The sequence below is a fragment of the Schistocerca serialis genome, chromosome 6, assembly GCF_023864345.2.
Source record: "Schistocerca serialis cubense isolate TAMUIC-IGC-003099 chromosome 6, iqSchSeri2.2, whole genome shotgun sequence".
Taxonomy (NCBI): domain Eukaryota; kingdom Metazoa; phylum Arthropoda; class Insecta; order Orthoptera; family Acrididae; genus Schistocerca; species Schistocerca serialis.
Window position 1 is genome coordinate 132,416,235 of NC_064643.1, and position 19,092 is coordinate 132,435,326.

Sequence of the window (19,092 nt, forward strand, 5' to 3'; positions counted from 1 at the left end):
GTTACTATTCTTATTTACGTATTTATCAATAGGCAGTTTGTTTCTCTTTCTCAAATTGTCAAGCTTCTTTTGATGAGTGCTGTTCATTTTATTATATGAGTTTTTTATTATGTTTCCAAGGACATCGTGGAGTAATGGGATCAAAACAGAACCAAAAGGCAGCTTTCAATGTTTACAGAAAACCTACTGGCACTGACACCACTATACCAAACTCCTCAACACATCCCTCCTCCCACAAAAAAGCTGGTTATAGATCAGTGCTGTACAGAGCACACAAATTTCCACTTCAACATACAGAACTCCAACAAGAAACAGAAACCATAACATGTACTGCAGTAAACAATGGATATGATGCTTCTCTAATTAATACCATGTCACAACAGATAAAAAATAAACTGAACAAACAACATCAAACTACACTCACAACTGACAGTGCCCCAGCAGTCAAATATGTACTAGGTAAAAATCATCTAACAGAAGAATGATTACTTCTCATAATCAGTAATGTGGCAGTACGAATCTTATTCCATCATCACTAGTCCCCTTCACCTGTACACCACATAAAAGTACGTTTACACTGACTGTAAAAATTGGGTATTGCTGACAATATAGGACGGCAGTGTTGTCTGGCAATATCACGGCCACACGAATTACAGCCAAAGTTACGGCAACATATCTTTTCCAGAATGCTGAAAGCCGATTTCGAATATATGGTTTAAAAGTAATTCGCCGAGAATGGTAAAACCAATACCACTATTATCTACTATGTACGAGTTGCGACCGTTCAGTTTTCGGCTAGTGGGGGTTGATACAGAGATCTGATATTCCTCTTTCAAGAGCTGAAAAAAATACATTTTTAAAAGTTTACACCAGAGCTGCTAGATATTTAGTGTTGGCTTACAAGTTTCGGGCTTTGCCTATTTTCAGATGCCACCTGCTGCAGAGAATAAAATTTGTAATGAGTCGATGTGTCGAATGTGGATAATAAATGTAGCCTATCGGTAAGAGCATGGTTCATATGATAACCACTTACGTATTTTGTATTTAGGATGTGTTTGGTGTGAACAGTTCTATTTATGACATAACAGTTACATTTATCTCAGATGTTCGTTAAAATATGTCACAATTGTAGTTACACCTTACTGTATTACATTAAAATATCTGTATAATATATATTTTCCTTAATTGTTGAGCTTTCATTACCCAACATCATGTGATTCCTGTGACAACGACATTTTATACACATTGGAAAAGCTCCTCAATGAACTACACTGTGCGTCACGCTGCCTTATTTGTCGTAAATATTATCACAATTTTGAAAGATGTTGATGCAACCAATTTTATTACGTCTTATATAATCTTTGATGTATTCTGCTTACTTCGCGATTGTATTAAGATCAATGACTATACCCAATGTAAAACAATGTTCGCCACATCACAGTTGTACAATAAGTATTTCATTTCCTTTCAGCACTATTTGAAAGCAAACATATTGTTTAATTTGTATTTCAATGAAATCTACATACAAAATTTGTATTTCAATGAAATCTACATTCAATAGTATTCTGCTGATACAATCCTCACTGTATAGATTGCAATTCATATGCTGATTAGGGTACTCTTTAAGGTTTCCATGAATCGTTTGTACTCGCGTATTTGATGGTTAATGCATGGTGGAGTGCCTGCCATGTGCTGATTAAGGTGTTATGGAAATTTTCTACGATTTTTTTTCCGCACGAGTCTGTTTGTTGATTTAACATTTGTTCTGGGAGCTAAGTCATATGAATGCAGATTTGTACAGGTATTTCTTCTAGCAAGTCCATTAATTGGCCTTTGAAGACATCTGTAAAGTAATGAAATTTCTCTCGATATTTTCAATGGAGTTTGTATTATTCTCTGAGGGGCTTGCTGAGAATTGAAAGGTGATTTTCGCTTCTGTTTATGTATTCTGTATATGTCGTTTTAAGGGGATCTGGAGTTCAATGGGCTGCATATCTACTCCTCGCTTTCATCGCGTGTTACTCTTGGTCTACAATGCGAAGGAAGTTGTGGTTTTGTACCAACACTGAATGAAATTAACTAAAACTGTACAAGGAAGGCTATTTAATTATCTGTTATAGTTTAAGAAATACGACATTCTGTATAAGAGACGGTTCACTTTGGAGGAATTTGGTGAACATAGCTCAAATCATTGTGAATATATATGTACCTAATATCCTGAAAATGTAGTTTCGAGAAAATGAAAAAAGATTGTTCTCAGTGTTTTTTGACTCACCGACTGTCTCTTTCTGAATATTCAGCAGAATTATTCTTGCTGACCAGCTGCTTCTTCATTCTCTGTAGACTTTTTCAAGAATCTTTTCCTTACTCTGGACCAATAATGCTGATTTTCGCAACCCTTTCAGCTTCAATTAGTTGCTGACGATCTTTGACATTCCACACAGCTATCATATAAATTTAAAAATTATAGAGTGCAGCAATCAATCGTCCTTTTTTTTTAGATTTTAATACGCAAATCCAGATCTTTGAATACTACTCCAAATCTTTGAATACTACCTGTATTAGTATAGCATTCAAGGAACTGTGACTGACGCCCGAACAACAGGGACTTACATGCATCGAGAATAGAAAGTAGTGCATTGAGAATGGCCAGCTACTAGCCGAAATCAGTATTTGCGTAATAAAATCGAAGAAAGGACGACAGATTGCTGCACTCTATAATTTATGTCATATAACAGTCGCTGAGTGCACCCACCTTCCGAATGGAAGGTAACCTGATACAGCTATCATATTACTTCCTGGTTGGATGACTAATTTGTTCACTAGTTTTGTCTCGCTAATTACACCATCACTGAAACAAATGACAGCATCCACTACACCTGAGTACTTTCAATCGAACAAACACTGTTTTTGGTACTCTTTGCCTCACGCAGCTGTTGAAACGCTCATTAGGGGTTGGTGTATGGCCATGTAGACATATGCTAAGTAATTTTATACCTGCAAGGTCCGTGTATGTCGGCTTAATTGGTTCCATGACTATGGCAGGCAAGAAATGTTTATGGTGATATTCCTTGCCTGTCGCATGAGCGTGGCTGGTTTGCAAACATTGTTCAAAGAGCGTTTAAGACCAAATCAACAATTGAAAAATAGATAAAAAATACATTTTTGAAACGGGAGAAATTTGTGTTTCAGATGGTGAAAAAAATATGTTTACGAAAATTTCAGTCATTTTAAGTCCAGGTCCCGTTAAAAGTCCGCCTGTCCAACGTAGACATTATTAGATCCGTTTCATTCTTTTTTTTTTTAACTGACAAAATAGTTATATCGTCATGTTGTGGCTACTTTATAAATGATGTTGGTGTCAAGTGTGTTTATGTCAAATTTGCGATAATGCCTGCAATAAATAGGCCAGCGTCATCCAGTGAGAACAAATTCTCCACTGTATACAAAATATCGTTGTCACGTGGATCACATCATGCTGGGTAACAAAGGTACCACAATTATGTATATATATTATATACACTCCTGGAAATGGAAAAAAGAACACATTGACACCGGTGTGTCAGACCCACCATACTTGCTCGTGACACTGCGAGAGGGCTGTACAAGCAATGATCACACGCACGGCACAGCGGACACACCAGGAACCGCGGTGTTGGCCGTCGAATGGCGCTAGCTGCGCGGCATTTGTGCACCGCCGCCGTCAATGTCAGCCAGTTTGCCGTGGCATACGGAGCTCCATCGCAGTCTTTAACACTGGTAGCATGCCGCGACAGCGTGGACGTGAACCGTATGTGCAGTAAACGGACTATGAGCGAGGGCGTATAGTGGGCATGCTGGAGGCCGGGTGGACGTACCGCCGAATTGCTCAACACGTGGGGCGTGAGGTCTCCACAGTACATCGATGTTGTCGCCAGTGGTCGGCGGAAGGTGCACGTGCCCGTCGACCTGGGACCGGACCGCAGCGACGCACGGATGCACGCCAAGACCGTAGGATCCTACGCAGTGCCGTAGGGGACCGCACCGCCACTTCCCAGCAAATTAGGGACACTGTTGCTCCTGGGGTATCGGCGAGGACCATTCGCAACCGTCTCCATGAAGCTGGGCTACGGTCCCGCACACCGTTAGGCCGTCTTCCGCTCACGCCCCAACATCGTGCAGCCCACCTCCAGTGGTGTCGCGACAGGCGTGAATGGAGGGACGAATGGAGACGTGTCGTCTTCAGCGGTGAGAGTCGCTTCTGCCTTGGTGCCAATGATGGTCGTATGCGTGTTTGGCGCCGTGCAGTTGAGCGCCACAATCAGGACTGCATACGACCGAGGCACACAGGGCCAACACCCGGCATCATGGTGTGGGGAGCGATCTCCTACACTGGCCGTACACCACGGGTGATCGTCGAGGGGACACTGAATAGTGCACGCTACATCCAAACCGTCATCGAACCCATCGTTCTACCATTCCTAGACCGGCAAGGGAACTTGCTGTTCCAACAGGACAATGCACGTCCGCATGTATCCCGTGTGACCAACGTGCTCTAGAAGGTGTAAGTCAACTACCCTGGCCAGCAAGATCTCCGGATCTGTCCCCCATTGAGCATGTTTGGGACTGGATGAAGCGTCGTCTCACGCGGTCTGCACGTCCAGCACGAACGCTGGTCCAACTGAGGCGCCAGGTGGAAATGGCATGGCAAGCCGTTCCACAGGACTACATCCAGCATCTCTACGATCGTCTCCATGGGAGAATAGCAGCCTGCATTGCTGCGAAAGGTGGATATACACTGTACTAGTGCCGACATTGTGCATGCTCTGTTGCCTGTGTCTATGTGCCTGTGGTTCTGTCAGTGTGATCATGTGATGTATCTGACCCCAGGAATGTGTCAATAAAGTTTCCCCTTCCTGGGACAATGAATTCACGGTGTTCTTATTTCAATTTCCAGGAGTATATATATATATATATATATATATATATATATATATATATATTGCACATACGTTAACACAATAAGGTACAGTAAGGTGTAAATACAATTATGACATCTACACATCTACGAACGCAGGTCTGAGATACATTCAAGTGTGGTGACATAAATAGAACTGCCCACACCAAACACATCCTAAATACAAAATACGTAAATAGTTACCATATGTACCACATTGTTTATGATACATTTATGATCTACAATCAACGCATCCACTCGTAACAGATTTTGTTGTGTGTAAGAAGTGGCTTGTGAAAATGGGCGAAGTCCGAAACTAGTCAACCAACACTAAATAATTAATTATCAACTTTGTTGTAACTGTTTAAAAATGTCCTCTCTTCCACATTTTTGAGCTGCCAGAGGCGACGCACTGAAAAATATTATACCTTCAAAGTTCATTTCTCATCCATATGCTTCTTAGTACAAGGCATTTACAATGCTTTGATGGAAGGGCTCTAAGAATGTATCAAAGTAGTAGACCAAAGTTGACCAGAGTTATAGAGCGTGCAAATTAATGTATACATCCATCGCAATAAAATAACAGTTTTAGCAAATTGATGCCCATTTAAAAAGTGTGATGAAGATTCAAAAACGTTCAGACGCCTTAATAACCGATGTAGAGTAAAATTTCTGTTCAGTACTACAGATCTTCTAAAACGATAGCAGTGAGAACGTCCTCTTTCAGAATTCGCTCTCCGTATATATTACTTTCTCTTTCTTTCGCTCTAGTTGTAGACGTATTTATCACATTCATGGATTTCTCGTTGGTTGTCTCGTTTGTCCAATTCTACATACCTGTAGCTGCTTCTCTATTCTTGGAGCAGCGGTTCGTGTAATTAATTACACGAACCTAATCTCCAAGAACGAAATAATGCTGTTTCACGTGACTTCATACACCAACACTGTCGACTGAGAAAGAAGAATCGAAGCTGAGAGTGAAAGGCAAACACATACAGACAAGAACTGAAACAGATATAGCCCGGGCATTGACGAGTTGCAGCAATGTTGCTGGAAACACTATTGCTCCCAAACATGCCGTAAAATAAGGCCTTCGGCTCACCTACCTGCTGTCGGCGATCCTACCTGTCGGACGGACATCGGACGGAGAGATTAGAGGACCTTTCCTCGACCTTTTCTGGGTGCGAATTTCACTGGGTGCGAATGTCAGGACACTGACCAAATGTACTTCCTGTCGCCACCCCATGTCCCTCCCCCCTACCCCTGGCTTTATAACGGACTATGTGTATCCCAACTGTCTGCATGTAGTGCCATTCGTGTGAAAGCAAGCGAAGTTTTCTAAATACTTGCGAATCGTGTAACTGATGTGGGACTTGAGTATCAGCTCGACGGTCATCTTGTGTGTTGTGAGAAACCGCCTAAGAACCACATCCAGGTTGCCTGGCACACCGATGCAGAACTGCATATCGCCCTGCCTCAGAAGAAGCGCTTTATAACATGCACGGCTATCTGGGTGTGTGATTTGTCACTATTACTAAATGTGGAAAAATCTCAGTGGTGCTCCTCATATTACTGAGTTGCTCAAATAGCTAAGAGCGGCAACCTTTGCTCTTCGTATAATTACCCGTTCTGAAAACAATCAACATCTTACCATATCCACACACATTACAAAAACTGATGTGCGTCTATATGTATGTACACTATGTGATCAAAAGTATCTCGGCACCTTGCTGAAAATGACTTACAAGTTCTTGGCGCCCTTCATCGGTTATGCTGGAATTCAATATGGTGTTGGCCCACCGTTAGCTTTGATGACAGCTTCCACTCCCGCTGGCATAGATTCAGTCAGATGCTGGAAGTTTTCTTGGGGAATGGAAGCCCATTCTTCAAGGAGTGCTGCACTGAGGAGAGGCATCGATGTCGGCACGAAGTCGGCGCTCCGAAACATTCCAAAGGTGTTCTGCAGGATTCAGGTCAGGACTCTGTGCAGGCCTGTCCATTACAGGGATGTTATTATCTTGTTACCACTCCGACGCAGTCCGTGCATTATGAATAGGTGCTCGATCGTCTTGAAAGATGCAGTCGCCATCCCCGAATTGCTCTTTAATAGTGGGAAGCAAGACGGTGCTTAAAACATCAATGTAGGCCTGTGCTGTGATAGCGCCACGCAAAACAGCAGGGGGTGCAAGCCCCCTCCATGAAAACAACGACCACACCATAACACCACCGCCTCCGAATTTTACTGTTGGCACTATACTCGCTGTCAGATGACGTTCACCGGGCATTCGCCATACCCAAACCCTGCCATCGGACCGCCACATTGTGTACCGTGATGCGTCACTCCACACAACGTTTTTCCACTGTTCAATCGTCCAATGTTTACGCTCCTTACACCAAGCGAGGCGTCGTTTGGCATTTACCGGCGTGATGTGTGGCTTATGAGCACCCGCTCGAACATGAAATCCCAAGTTTTCTCACCTCACAGTCATAGTACTTGCAGTGGATCCTGATACAGTTTGGAATTCCTGTGTGATGGTCTGGATAGATGTCTGCCCATTACACATTACGACCCTCTTCAACTGTCGGCGGTCTCTGTCAGTCAACAGACGAGGTCGGCCTGTACGCTTTTGTGCTGTACGTGTCCCTTCCCGTTTCCACTTCACTATCATTTGGGAAACAGTGGACCTAGGGATGCTTGGGAGTGTGGAAATCTCGCGTACAGACGTATGACACAAGTGACGGCCGGTCACCTGACCACGTTCGAAGTCCGTGAGCTCCACGGAGCGCCCCATTCTGCTCTCTCAAGATGTCTAATGACTACTGAGGTCGATGATATGGAGTACCTGGCAGTAAGTGGGAGCACAATGCACCTAATATGTTTTTTTCTGGTGTCCGGATACTTTTGCTAACATAGTGTATGTAAGTATGTATGTTAAACATCTCATGTTAAATCACTCCACCGATTTCAACCACACTTGGCACACATACTACTTACTGTCTGGAAAGACTCGTTGTGGGGGTAAGAACCACATACCTATCATAGGGGAGGGGGTGAAAAAGCAATGTAGCCCACGACGGGCAACTATACATACTTCAACCACGCAGTATTTGAAAATGTGGCTTGCAAACAAACTTTCCACATAATTTCAAACCTTTACGAAACTTTTTGTCGCTGTCAATCCCCACAAAAAGATGAAAGGGAAAAAAGTTTATCATTTATTGCATATTCGCTGCTCACACGGTAAGACTGCCGCATGAAGCATGGCGTTTTAATTTCTTACGTCTTCATTACGGCACCTGTTGCAGACAGTATTCACATGTACGACTGAATGCACCAGCAAAATTATATTACTGTATGGCACATAGTTCAGGAAGTCCGACGTCAAATACTGAGGTGCCTGAAAAACTACAGCATCATGTGTGACATTTTAACGTATTACTTCTTTCCTACTAACTTTATTAACAACACATTTCACAAACAGTAGTCACCGAATGTACCTGTAAAATTTTGTCATTGTACGGCACATAATTCATCTACATCTATATGGATAGTCTGCAAACCCCATTTAAGTGCCTGGCAGAGGGTTTATCGAACCACCTTCACAATTCTCTATTATTCCAGTCTTGTCCAGCGCGCAGAGAAAGCGAACACCTGTATCTTTCCGTGCGAGCTCTGATTTACCTTATTGTACTATGGTGATCGTTTCTCCCAGTGCAGGTCGGCGTCAACAAAATATTTTCGCATTCAGAGGAGAAATTTGATGATTGAAATTTCGCGAGGAGATTCAGTCGCAACGGAAAAGGCCTTTGTTTCAATGATCTCCACCTGAAATCCTATATCATTTCAGTGACACTCACTCTCCTATTTCGCGATAATACAAAACGTGCTGTCCTTTTACGATGTACGCTGTCAATCCTATCTGGTAAAGATCCCACACCGAGCAGCGGTATTCTAAAAGAGCACGGACAAGGGTAGTGTAGCCAGTCTCTTTAGTAGTGCTGTTCCGTTTTCTAAATATCCTGCCAGTAAAACGCAGTCTTTCTCAACATTTGCTGGGTGTTCTTCCTAACTTAAGTTGTACGTAATTGTAATGGTATTTAGTTGAACTTACGGCCTTTAACATTTGGCTGATTTATCGTGCAACCGAAGTTTAACGGATTCCTTTGAGCACTCACGTGGACGACCTCACACTTTTTTTTATTTTGGGGTCAATTGCCAATTTTCGCACCATACAGATATATTTCCTAAATCGTTTTGTAATTTGCTTTGGTCTTCTGATGACTTTACTAGTCGATAAACAACAGCGTCATCTGCAAACAACCTTAGAAGGCTGCTCAGATTGTCTCCCAAATCGTTTACATAGATAAGGAATAGCAAGAGTCTATAACACTACCTTGTAGAACGCCAGAAATTACTCCTGTTTCACTCGATGACTCTCCGTCAATTCTAGGAACTATAACCTCCCTAACAGGAAATCACGAAACCAGTCACAAAACGGAGACGATATTTCATAAGCACGCAATTTCACTACAAGCCGCTTCTATAGTACAGTGTCAAAATCCTTCCGGAAATCCAGAAACACGGAATCAATTTAAAATCCCTTGTCAGTAGCACTCAGCACTTCGTGCGAGTAAAGAGCTAGTTGTGTTCACAAGAACGATGTTTTCTGAATTCATGTTGACTGTGTGTCAATAGATCGTTTTCTTCGAGGTAATTCATAATGCTCGAACACAGTATGTTCCAAAATCCTGCTGTATATCGACGTTAATGATGTGCTCCTGCAGTTTAGTTCAAGATATATGACCTCATGAACACAGAGTTACGTAAAGATGAAACTGAAAAGCGAAATTCAGTAATATATGTGCAAATACGTTTGAAATATATAAAACTGAACTACTAAACTAAACTCCATCCGAACAGACCTTGGAAGACCCAATGGGACCGACCGGCCGCCGTGTCATCCTCAAGCCACAGACGTCACTGGATGCTGATATGCAGGGCCATGTGATCAGCACACTGCTCTCCCGGCCGTATGTCAGTTTCCGAAACCGGAGCCGCTACTTCTCAATCAAGTAGCTCCTCAGTTTGCCTCACAAGGCCTGAGTGCATCCCGCTTGCCAACAGCGCTCGACAGACCGAATGGTCACCCATCCATGTGCTATCCCAGCCCGACAGCGCTTAACTTCGGTGATCTGACGGGAACCGGTGTTAACTGTGCGGCAAGGTCGTTGGCGAAAACTGTTAAATATATGTGAAATAAGCGGGCAAACCCACAGGAAAAAACCTTATTTTAAAGCCCTGGAATGATTTCAACCACATTTGGTGCGCATGTTACTTACAATCTGTAAAGAAATACTCTGGGGGTAACAACCACCAAAGCCCTATTAGGGTTGGGGTGATAATGTGGAGAGAGGAGGAGGAAAAGGGAAATTGGCAGACAAGGAGAGGGAAGAGGAAATGGACACAAATAGGGAGGCGGAAGGCAGGAACAGGTAGGGAGGAGAAGGAGATGGACAAAGAGAAGGGTAAGGAGGAGATAGAATTAGACAGGAAAGAAGGAGATGGAAGGAGGGGGAAGTAGTGGAAAAGTCGATTGGTGGTAAAGCTCCCAAAAACAGGAAATCTGTCGGATTGCAACAGCTGGGGTGCTATTACTTTGCAGTCAGTGCTCAGTAAGATCCTTACCACAGTTGTTTCAAATGGGATTAAGGATACAGAGTACTGTTTCCGGCTCAATATTATCTAAAAATCAACACCTATTTCTTTCAGACACTGTTTAGAATGCATATTTTTTGCTGATTTTTTGTTGATATCGGGTAATGCAGCACACGTTCTAAAGAAATTAGAAGTCTTTTGAATATTTTTGAACCTGCTTAGGGTTATTAAAAAAATTACAAAGAAACTGATGCAACTTTTTTCCAAAATGCTTCGTCAAATTGAGGTCCCATTTAATCCAATGTTCTACATTTGAAGGAGACCAAATTTTTACCAGATGTGCATGACATGATGGCTGAGGTATTAGACCTGTTTAATTCCACCCATTATTTATATTACAAGGATAAAAAATACCACGTCTTACATTTTAACCTTTATAATTCTTTTCCTAATAAAAATGTTATTTTTTCTGTAATTTAGTTGATTCTGCAATAAAACTTAGGCCTACTACATAAGTAGACTTTAGGGCAAAGTCTGTGAACAGGGTGGTCGTCTGTGGAAAACTTATGAATGTAGATGGCCCATACAGCTTTTCTGATTGCTGTAACATCATTCAGAGGTGCAGTCCGTCTAATGACCAGTCCATAATAAGTCTGAAGAAGGTCTATCTCAGTTTCTGTCAATCTGCCTTGGCCAGATAGACATTTTCCATCAGATAGCAACTTTCCTTTCATTTCTCTTCATAGCTTCCTCAATCTAGCACCTATTCTCGTTTGCACATGTCCACAACACTCCAGTTTTGTTACCAAGATATCACCATAAACATTGAACTCATTAACTTTATTGAAAGTTTTAGCTTCGTATATGTAACGCTGTAAACGGGCACCGACCTCTGAAATAATTTTAGAGCTCCATCGCACTCCATATCATCATAATTCTTAGATCACTGATGTTCAATAAGTCCTTTAGTTTTAGCATGGCAGGTACGGCAGTACTTAGATAAGCACTTAAGATCAACAAAAGCACTCAACATCAACGACTTTTCCATTCTCCAGAGAAGTAGCACTTACAACACCATTCAAGAAGCGAAGTCCTCGACGTTGCCATGTCACATCAAGTGCAACAGCAGTGTCCCTGGTTTCGCTAATATTTACAGTTTCTTCTACTGCAACTTCATAGATGCGTTACACACAACTGCCAAGGCACCTAAAAGTATTTTCATGTACTTGGTGAACCTACTGGGAGGAGGAGGAAGGTCCATCAAACCACAAAACGTTTGAGCAGCCTTTTTTCCTTTTCCTATTGAACACATTGCATACACTAACTTCAAATTCACATCATACGAATTATGCATAATGTTCGCAGTCATTTTCGAGGTAGATTTATTGCAGTTATTTCCAGACAGCCTACGTCATCACATTGTTTACATTTTGCCACTTCCATTATCAAGAAGATAAGATGCCCACATCATCAACAACAAATTCACTGCAAACAGCGTCATTGTTAAAACAAAAATTTGAATCACCAGAAGGCGTACAATGTGGGAGTTTCTTCCCTGAATAACTGCTACATAGGTTACTTTCAACAGTGTGGCTTGCTTTGATTGTGAACTGGTTACCACGGAATTTCCTTTTATTGAATTTATTGATGCGTGGCATAGTTCGTACTTATTGCACACTAAAGGATACGTACTTCCATCAATATATGTAGCACTTGGGCAACAAACATTCAGTAGCACGTGAACAAACTGCTTCAGCGAAACAAAAGTAAATACTAGCAAAGATAGTCATTTACAGACGAAAGAAGATATGTTACCAACATATACAATGTATCATACGTATAATCGCTGGAAACAGAAAGTTCACAGTTCTTTTCGAAATAATATTGGTTTCTGTAACAGAAATAAAGGGGGCGTGACGCCATACATGACCATAACTTCAAATTTTGGTATATATAGGTAATTTTTCATTTGAAACCCTACAATGTCTATGTCAATGTAATCAGGAAAGACTATAGAATTAAGTAAAGTCGTAAAAAATTCGATTTTTCCACCATTTATAAGTATCCTGTGTCCTTAAAGATTCAACTGAGAACAGACTGCGTGAAGAAAATCAGGTTTTCGGGCACAGTGCAGTTGTGTTGATCTTATTACTCTTAGGATCATATCAGATCAAAGCAAAGAATTAGAGGCAACCATGTGCCTGGCATTCATTGATTTTGAAACGGGTTTCGATTCTGTGAAACATAAAGTGCTGTGGCAGGTGTTCCGGAAGTGTGGTGTAGCACGGAAGAGATTGGCAAGGACACTCAGGAAGGAAAAGGGGCTTTCTCTAAGGTGGCGGTAGGTGACACAGTCGTGATCAGGGGCCGAACTATACAACAATTCAAGCAAATTACATTAATGGTTTTTATTACAATAAAGTAGACTGACAATACTTAACATTGGTTTACAAGAACATGCCGCAAGCCTCTGGTGACAAGCAAACACTCAGCTTCCTTCTCTATATACAGTGTCCATGTAAGCAACTGATATAAGGCACAATTCTCAGTGTAACAGGATGACGTCTCTTCTCATGCCAGGTCTGCTAGTGTCCGTTTTCTACTGTCCGGCCGAGGCTGGCAGGAGCGGCGCTTGTATCCTCTTCGGACAGAGGCCGTGGTGCGAACCTAGTCAGCCTTATCTGCCCTTGCGTTCTTCATCTTCCTGCCGGCGCTTGTCGATACGCCGGAACAACACGCAAAACTAAAAATTCGTAATTTTAATACAAAAGTGAAGTCCGTCCTTCTGCACGCCAGTGAGGGTCGGAAAGTAGACAAGAAGATACCATCACAGTCACAGAGATTCTTAAATAGGTACCTCCGTAGGGAATTCTTGGACGAAAAAGAAAGTTATATTCTGTAAGGTTTTCCACATATTGACAGCGACGGTTCACATCTCGCTGTCGACATTCCTCATTTAGTTTTACTGACAGAAGATTTATGAGTCTGTCATTAACTACAGATTAAATGCGCAGCAACAATAAAGGGGAATTACGGATACACGGAAGTATGTGGACGCAATACTTACAGAATTCTGATGTAAAAAATCATCAAGATAAAACAATAATAATGAAATGATATGGAACGGTTCAGGTGTCATTGCTGTGATCTGTTACTGAGAAATTAGACAGGAGTGATATCATTTTAAGTCGGTACATTTTCTCTGTGTGGTGTATGAGTTGTACAGATTAGACAGTGTCAAAGTAGGGGAAAGGCAGAAACAATGGCCAGTGCAGGAATAAAGATCATCTGAATTTGTGACTCACTAATCCTACAGCAACTGCTTTAAGAAAGGCAGTAGGAGTAATGCACTAAATTACAGGCTTATATTATTAACTTCGATGTGCAGCAGGATTTTAAAACAAAATAGTGTTTTCGAACATTATGAATTACCTCGAAGAAAGTGGTGTATTGACACAGTCAACACGGATTTAAGGCTAAATTTACACTGCCCGCGATGCGATGCGATACCGAGCCGAGCGGAGCGATGAAGCGCTGAAATCGCGTGACAATGGGCAGGCTTGGTTTAACAGTGGAAACAGAGCGATGACCGTTTAGACTGCAGTCTGGGCCGAGCGATGTGATGCGGTGCGATGCGATGACTCCGCTGTAGTCGCAACCGAGTTTGCGTTTCGCGCGAGTGTTTGGAGCGATTGCTCGTTTGCGCTTGCGTCTGGAGTAATTGCTTGCTTGCGATGGACGTCGAAAGACTAATTAACAATGTGCGTGAACGCCCCGTGTTGTGGGACCAGAAAAATAAATATTACCACAATAGGGATTTTGTTGGTCAAGTATGGAACGAAATAGCTGAAGATTGTGGAACAGACAGTAAGTACAAAAAAGTAAAATAAATAGCTACAAGACTCCAAGAAATAAGTAACACAAACAACTTCGTTTATTTTCTAATTTTAATTGTGTATAGATACTATCACAGTATTTTGATAATGAAATGACGTTCACAATAGTTACAGTATTTGATAATTTTGACATGAAATATTTTTGCATTAATGACTGTTGAAATAGTTTTTGAAGGCCTCTCTGACACTCCTCGCTCTTCTTGAAGCACTACTGTTTGCTCTGTCATTTTGGAAGCATGCTGCTAAAGCACTGTGTTCTGTTATGTCCTGGTCAATAGACAATTGAAGGGAAATGTCAGGCCCATCTTTATCGATTATTTTATGCACTGAATAATAATGTCTGCATGTTCTACAGAAGTTTCAATTTCCTTTCGGAGAAGACGCCACTTGCTGGCCATAATTCCGAAAGTGCGTTCCACCACCGTTCTAGCCCTCGATAGCCTCCTGTTAAATAACTTCTCTTCCTCAGTCAGTGATAGTCCAGGGAAAGGGCGCATTAAGTTTTCCAGTAGTGGAAAGGCTTCATCTCCAACCAGCACTAATGGGGCTTTTACTGAAGTACCTGGTAGTTCTTTCGGTGGAGGCCAGTTTTCAGTTTCGTTCAAAATATTATTGTACAAGTTACTTGCTCTAAATGTGCCACCATCTGATTGCTTGCTATAGCCTCCAATGTCAACTGCTATTAATCTGCAATTAGCATCGGCTACAGCTAGTAAAGCAAGCGAAAAATATTTTTTGTAATTGTAATACATTGTCCCAGAATGAGGTGGACATTTAACCCGAACATGCTCACCATCAATGGCTCCCACACAATACGGAAAGTTCCAGTTGGCATACATGTGTTTTGCACCGGTTTGAAGCAGTGGTATAGTAGGAGAAGGCAGATGTACAGGGCTCAGAATTTCACATATTGTGGCGCACGTTTCATGCACACATTGTGCGACTGTAGTTAGACCCATCCGAAACGACTGTGACAGTGCATGGAAAGACATCCCAACCGACAAATATCTGAAAAAGACTGAAATGAGCGTAATTGAAGGATGTGTAGGATCCCCGTAGGATTTGCAGTTAATGTGCTAAGGACAAAAAATGTATTAAGTATACAGTGTATTTAATTATTTACGCATATTTTCACGTCTATATTTTCAGGCGAGGTACTGAAGAATAAATGGAAGAACCTACGTGACACTTTCCGTTCTGAACTCAAAAAAACTCGTGCTGAACTTTCAGGAGACGAAGGTGGCATGCCGCCTTTCCAATCCAATTGGCCGTGGTACGAGCTAATGACCTTCCTGACTGACATAATGACGCCACGGAAGGCGAAGACTAATGTTCATCACAGTAAAAGAACAGCATCGCAACACCACGACGCACACGACGACGTACCATTTTCACCAGCTCTTACAGAGAGAGAGAGAGTGTTTCACCTGATGAAACCAACCAAGCCAGCTCTTCAAGACTGTCTGTAAGTTCAGAGGGTAGCGTTTCGATGCCTCCTCCCTCACCCACCCTACACACAAACCAAAACAAGAGATCCAAGAAATCGACAAACTCTGAGTTGCTAAATATAGAGAAGCAAAAGTTGAAGCTAATTGAGCAACAAATGTCGAAATCAGAAACGCAAGATGACAGCTATCATTTTATAGTGAGTTTGCTGCCAGCAATGCGAAAACTATCACCAGCAGCTCAGTTGAGAGCCAGGATAAAAATTCAGCAGGTTCTTTTGGAAGAATTGGAACAATCGACCACAACCACTGCACATTCGTTGATGTCACCTTGTGCACCTGAAAATCCAGTTGAAATCGTAATTGCTGGAAATCTGCAAAATGAAATAGTCATTTCTGAAATTCAACCTGATGACATTGTTATTTCAAGCCACCAAGATTCTGAAAACTTTGATACTTAAGTGAGTGAGCGGTGATGTGTTTAACTTCTCATTGTCAACTACGTCAAAATTTATTAAAAGGAAGTTTGAATCTATCACAATTTGTAAATTTTTCATAATAAAATGATTACTGTAAACTTAATATTGTGTACTTACCTGATGCTGATCATAACTTTCTCTTCAGGAGTAATAGCCATTCTGAAATTTGTAATTTGCTTCTGTAATCTATTTCAAATAGACGACACTATATAATCAAATGTCTCTGTACTCATTCTGAAATAATTCCAAAATTTATCCTCATCTTTTCTCAAGTCACTGTACAAATGATAAAATTCTCCTAAAGACCTCCTCTCCTTGTTGGGTTCATGCACCCATTCACGACTGCGTTGAATTCTCAGAGCACTTTTTTCTAATAGAAAAGAATTTACTGGGTCGAGGAAACACGACATCGTGCCGAGACTGCTCAATTGCTGGCCAGATCGCGCGCGCGCTGAATCGTGTGCAATGTGAACGCTCCATCGCATTGCATCGCTTTCGCCACTATGGCTCGCATCGCATCGCGTCGCGTCGCATTGCGTCACAGGCAGTGTAAACGCACACTTAGAAAACAACATTATTGTGAGACACAACCAACTCTTTACTGTTGAGTGCTACTGACAAGCGATTTGAAATTGAATCCTTATTTCTAGATTTCCAGCAGACTTTTCACACCGAACCACACAAGCGGCTTGTAGTGAATTTGCGTGCTTATGGAATATCGTCTCAGTTATGTGACTGGATTCGTGATTTCCTGTCCGAGAGGTCATAGGTCGTAGTAATTGACGGAGAGTCATCGAGAGAAACAAAAGTGATTTCTGGCGTTCCCCAAGGTAGTGTTATAGATTCTTGCTGTTCCTCATCTATATAAACGATTCAGGAGACAATCTCAGCAGCCATCTAAGGTTGTGTGCAGATGATGCTGTCATTTATCGACTAATAAAGTCATCAGAAGATCAAAACAAATTGCAAAACATTTAAAAAAGAAAATTGGCAGTTAACCCTAAATAACGGGAAGTGCAAGGTCATCCCCATGAGTGCTTTTCCGTTAAACGTCGGTTACACGATAAATCAGTCAGATCCAAACGGCAATAAATTTAAATATCTATACAGTCAGATCAAAACGGCAATAAATTTAAATATCTAGGAATTACGAACAACTTAAATTGGAAAGAACACACAGGAAATGTTGTGGGGAAGCCAAAGCAAAGACTGCGTTTTATTGGAAGAACATACAAATTGTAACACATCTACTAAAGGGACTACCTACACTACGCTTGTTCGCCCTTTTTTCGAGTACTGCTGCGCGGTCTGGGATTCTTACCAGATAGAATTAACGGACTACATCGAGAAAGTTCAAAAAAGAGCAGGAAGTTTTGTATTATCGCGAAATAGGGGGGATAGTATCACTGACATGGTACAGGACTTCGGGTGGGCATCATTATAACAAAGGCGTTTTCCGTTGCGTCGGAATCTTCTCAAGAAATTTCGATCACCAACTTTCTCCTCCAGATGGGAAAAAGATTTGTTGGCGCCGACCTACGTAAGGAGAAATGATCTTCATAATAAAATAAGGGAAATCAGAGCTCTCACAGAAAGATATAGCGTTCGTTTTTTCAGCGCGCTCTCCGAGAATGGAATAATAGACAATTATTGTGAAGATGGTTCGATAAATTCTCCGCTAGGCGCTTACGTGTGATTTGCAGAGTTCCCATGCAGATGTAAATATGGTAAAGAGGTCTCTAGCAATCCGCCTCAGTTATTCATAGTCATCTGAAGCAGCCAGGATATCGCGTAGTCTCGCAGTCACGTTTTGTATGGTTTTGAGACCGTCTGATCTAAGATAGGTTCTCACTTCACATAATTATCACAAACTTGTGCAACCAGTTAGGGTTTTCTAACAAGACTGTGTTGAAAGAGTGGTTACTTAGCGAGAAATTCCCTTGTCAACGAATGCGCCATCAGCGGCCATCGCCAACGAACGACGGCTGTTGTGGAATGGCATCTAGGCAGGCGCAACAGCCAGTCAGTGGCCAGTATACCCACCCTGAATTAATTCTTGTTTCTTCCTGTTTTAAAGTTATTTATGTAAATCAATACTGAATACAACTATAATAAAGGATGAATCGTAGTGAGAGACGGCTAAGCACTCAGGCTAGCCACATTTCATCCGTATAAGAGGTGATGTGACATATCTGCATCTACACCATATGGTGCGTGATGGTTACCGTGTTCCACTACTAGTCACTTTCTTTCCTGTTTCACTCGCAATTAAAGCGAGGGGAAAACAACTATCTAAATGCCTCCTTACGAGGCTTAATCTGCCTGATCTTATCTTCATGGTCCTTATGCGAATTGTACATTAGTGGCAGTAGAATATTTCTGCACTCAGCTTCGAATGCCAGTTCTCCAACTTTTCTCAATAGCGTTCCTGGAAAAGAACGTCCCCTCGCCTCACTTGATTCACATTTGAGTTCTCGAAGCATTTCCGTAATGCTTGCATGTTGTGAGAATGTAACGGCAACAAATCTAGCAGCCTGCCTCTGAAGTGCTTCGATGTCTTCCTTTAATCCGACCTATTTCGGATCCCAAACACTCGAGCAGTACTCAGCACTCAATCGCACTAGTGCCCTATATGCGGTCTCCTTTGCAGATGAACCACACGTTCCTAAAATTCTCCCAA

General features: G+C 41.8%; 1 protein-coding gene across 1 annotated transcript in view; it reads right to left on the reverse strand.

Moving 5' to 3' along the window:
• Nucleotides 1-16,570, reverse strand: part of LOC126484690 (UDP-glucosyltransferase 2-like) — a 151,876-nt gene extending 135,306 nt beyond the window's left edge. Inside the window, exon 1 of the mRNA XM_050108285.1 lies at nt 16,530-16,570. Within this exon, the coding sequence (XP_049964242.1) occupies nt 16,530-16,570 (41 nt within the window). The remainder of the gene's footprint in view (nt 1-16,529) is intronic.
• Nucleotides 16,571-19,092: the final 2,522 nt, after the last annotated feature.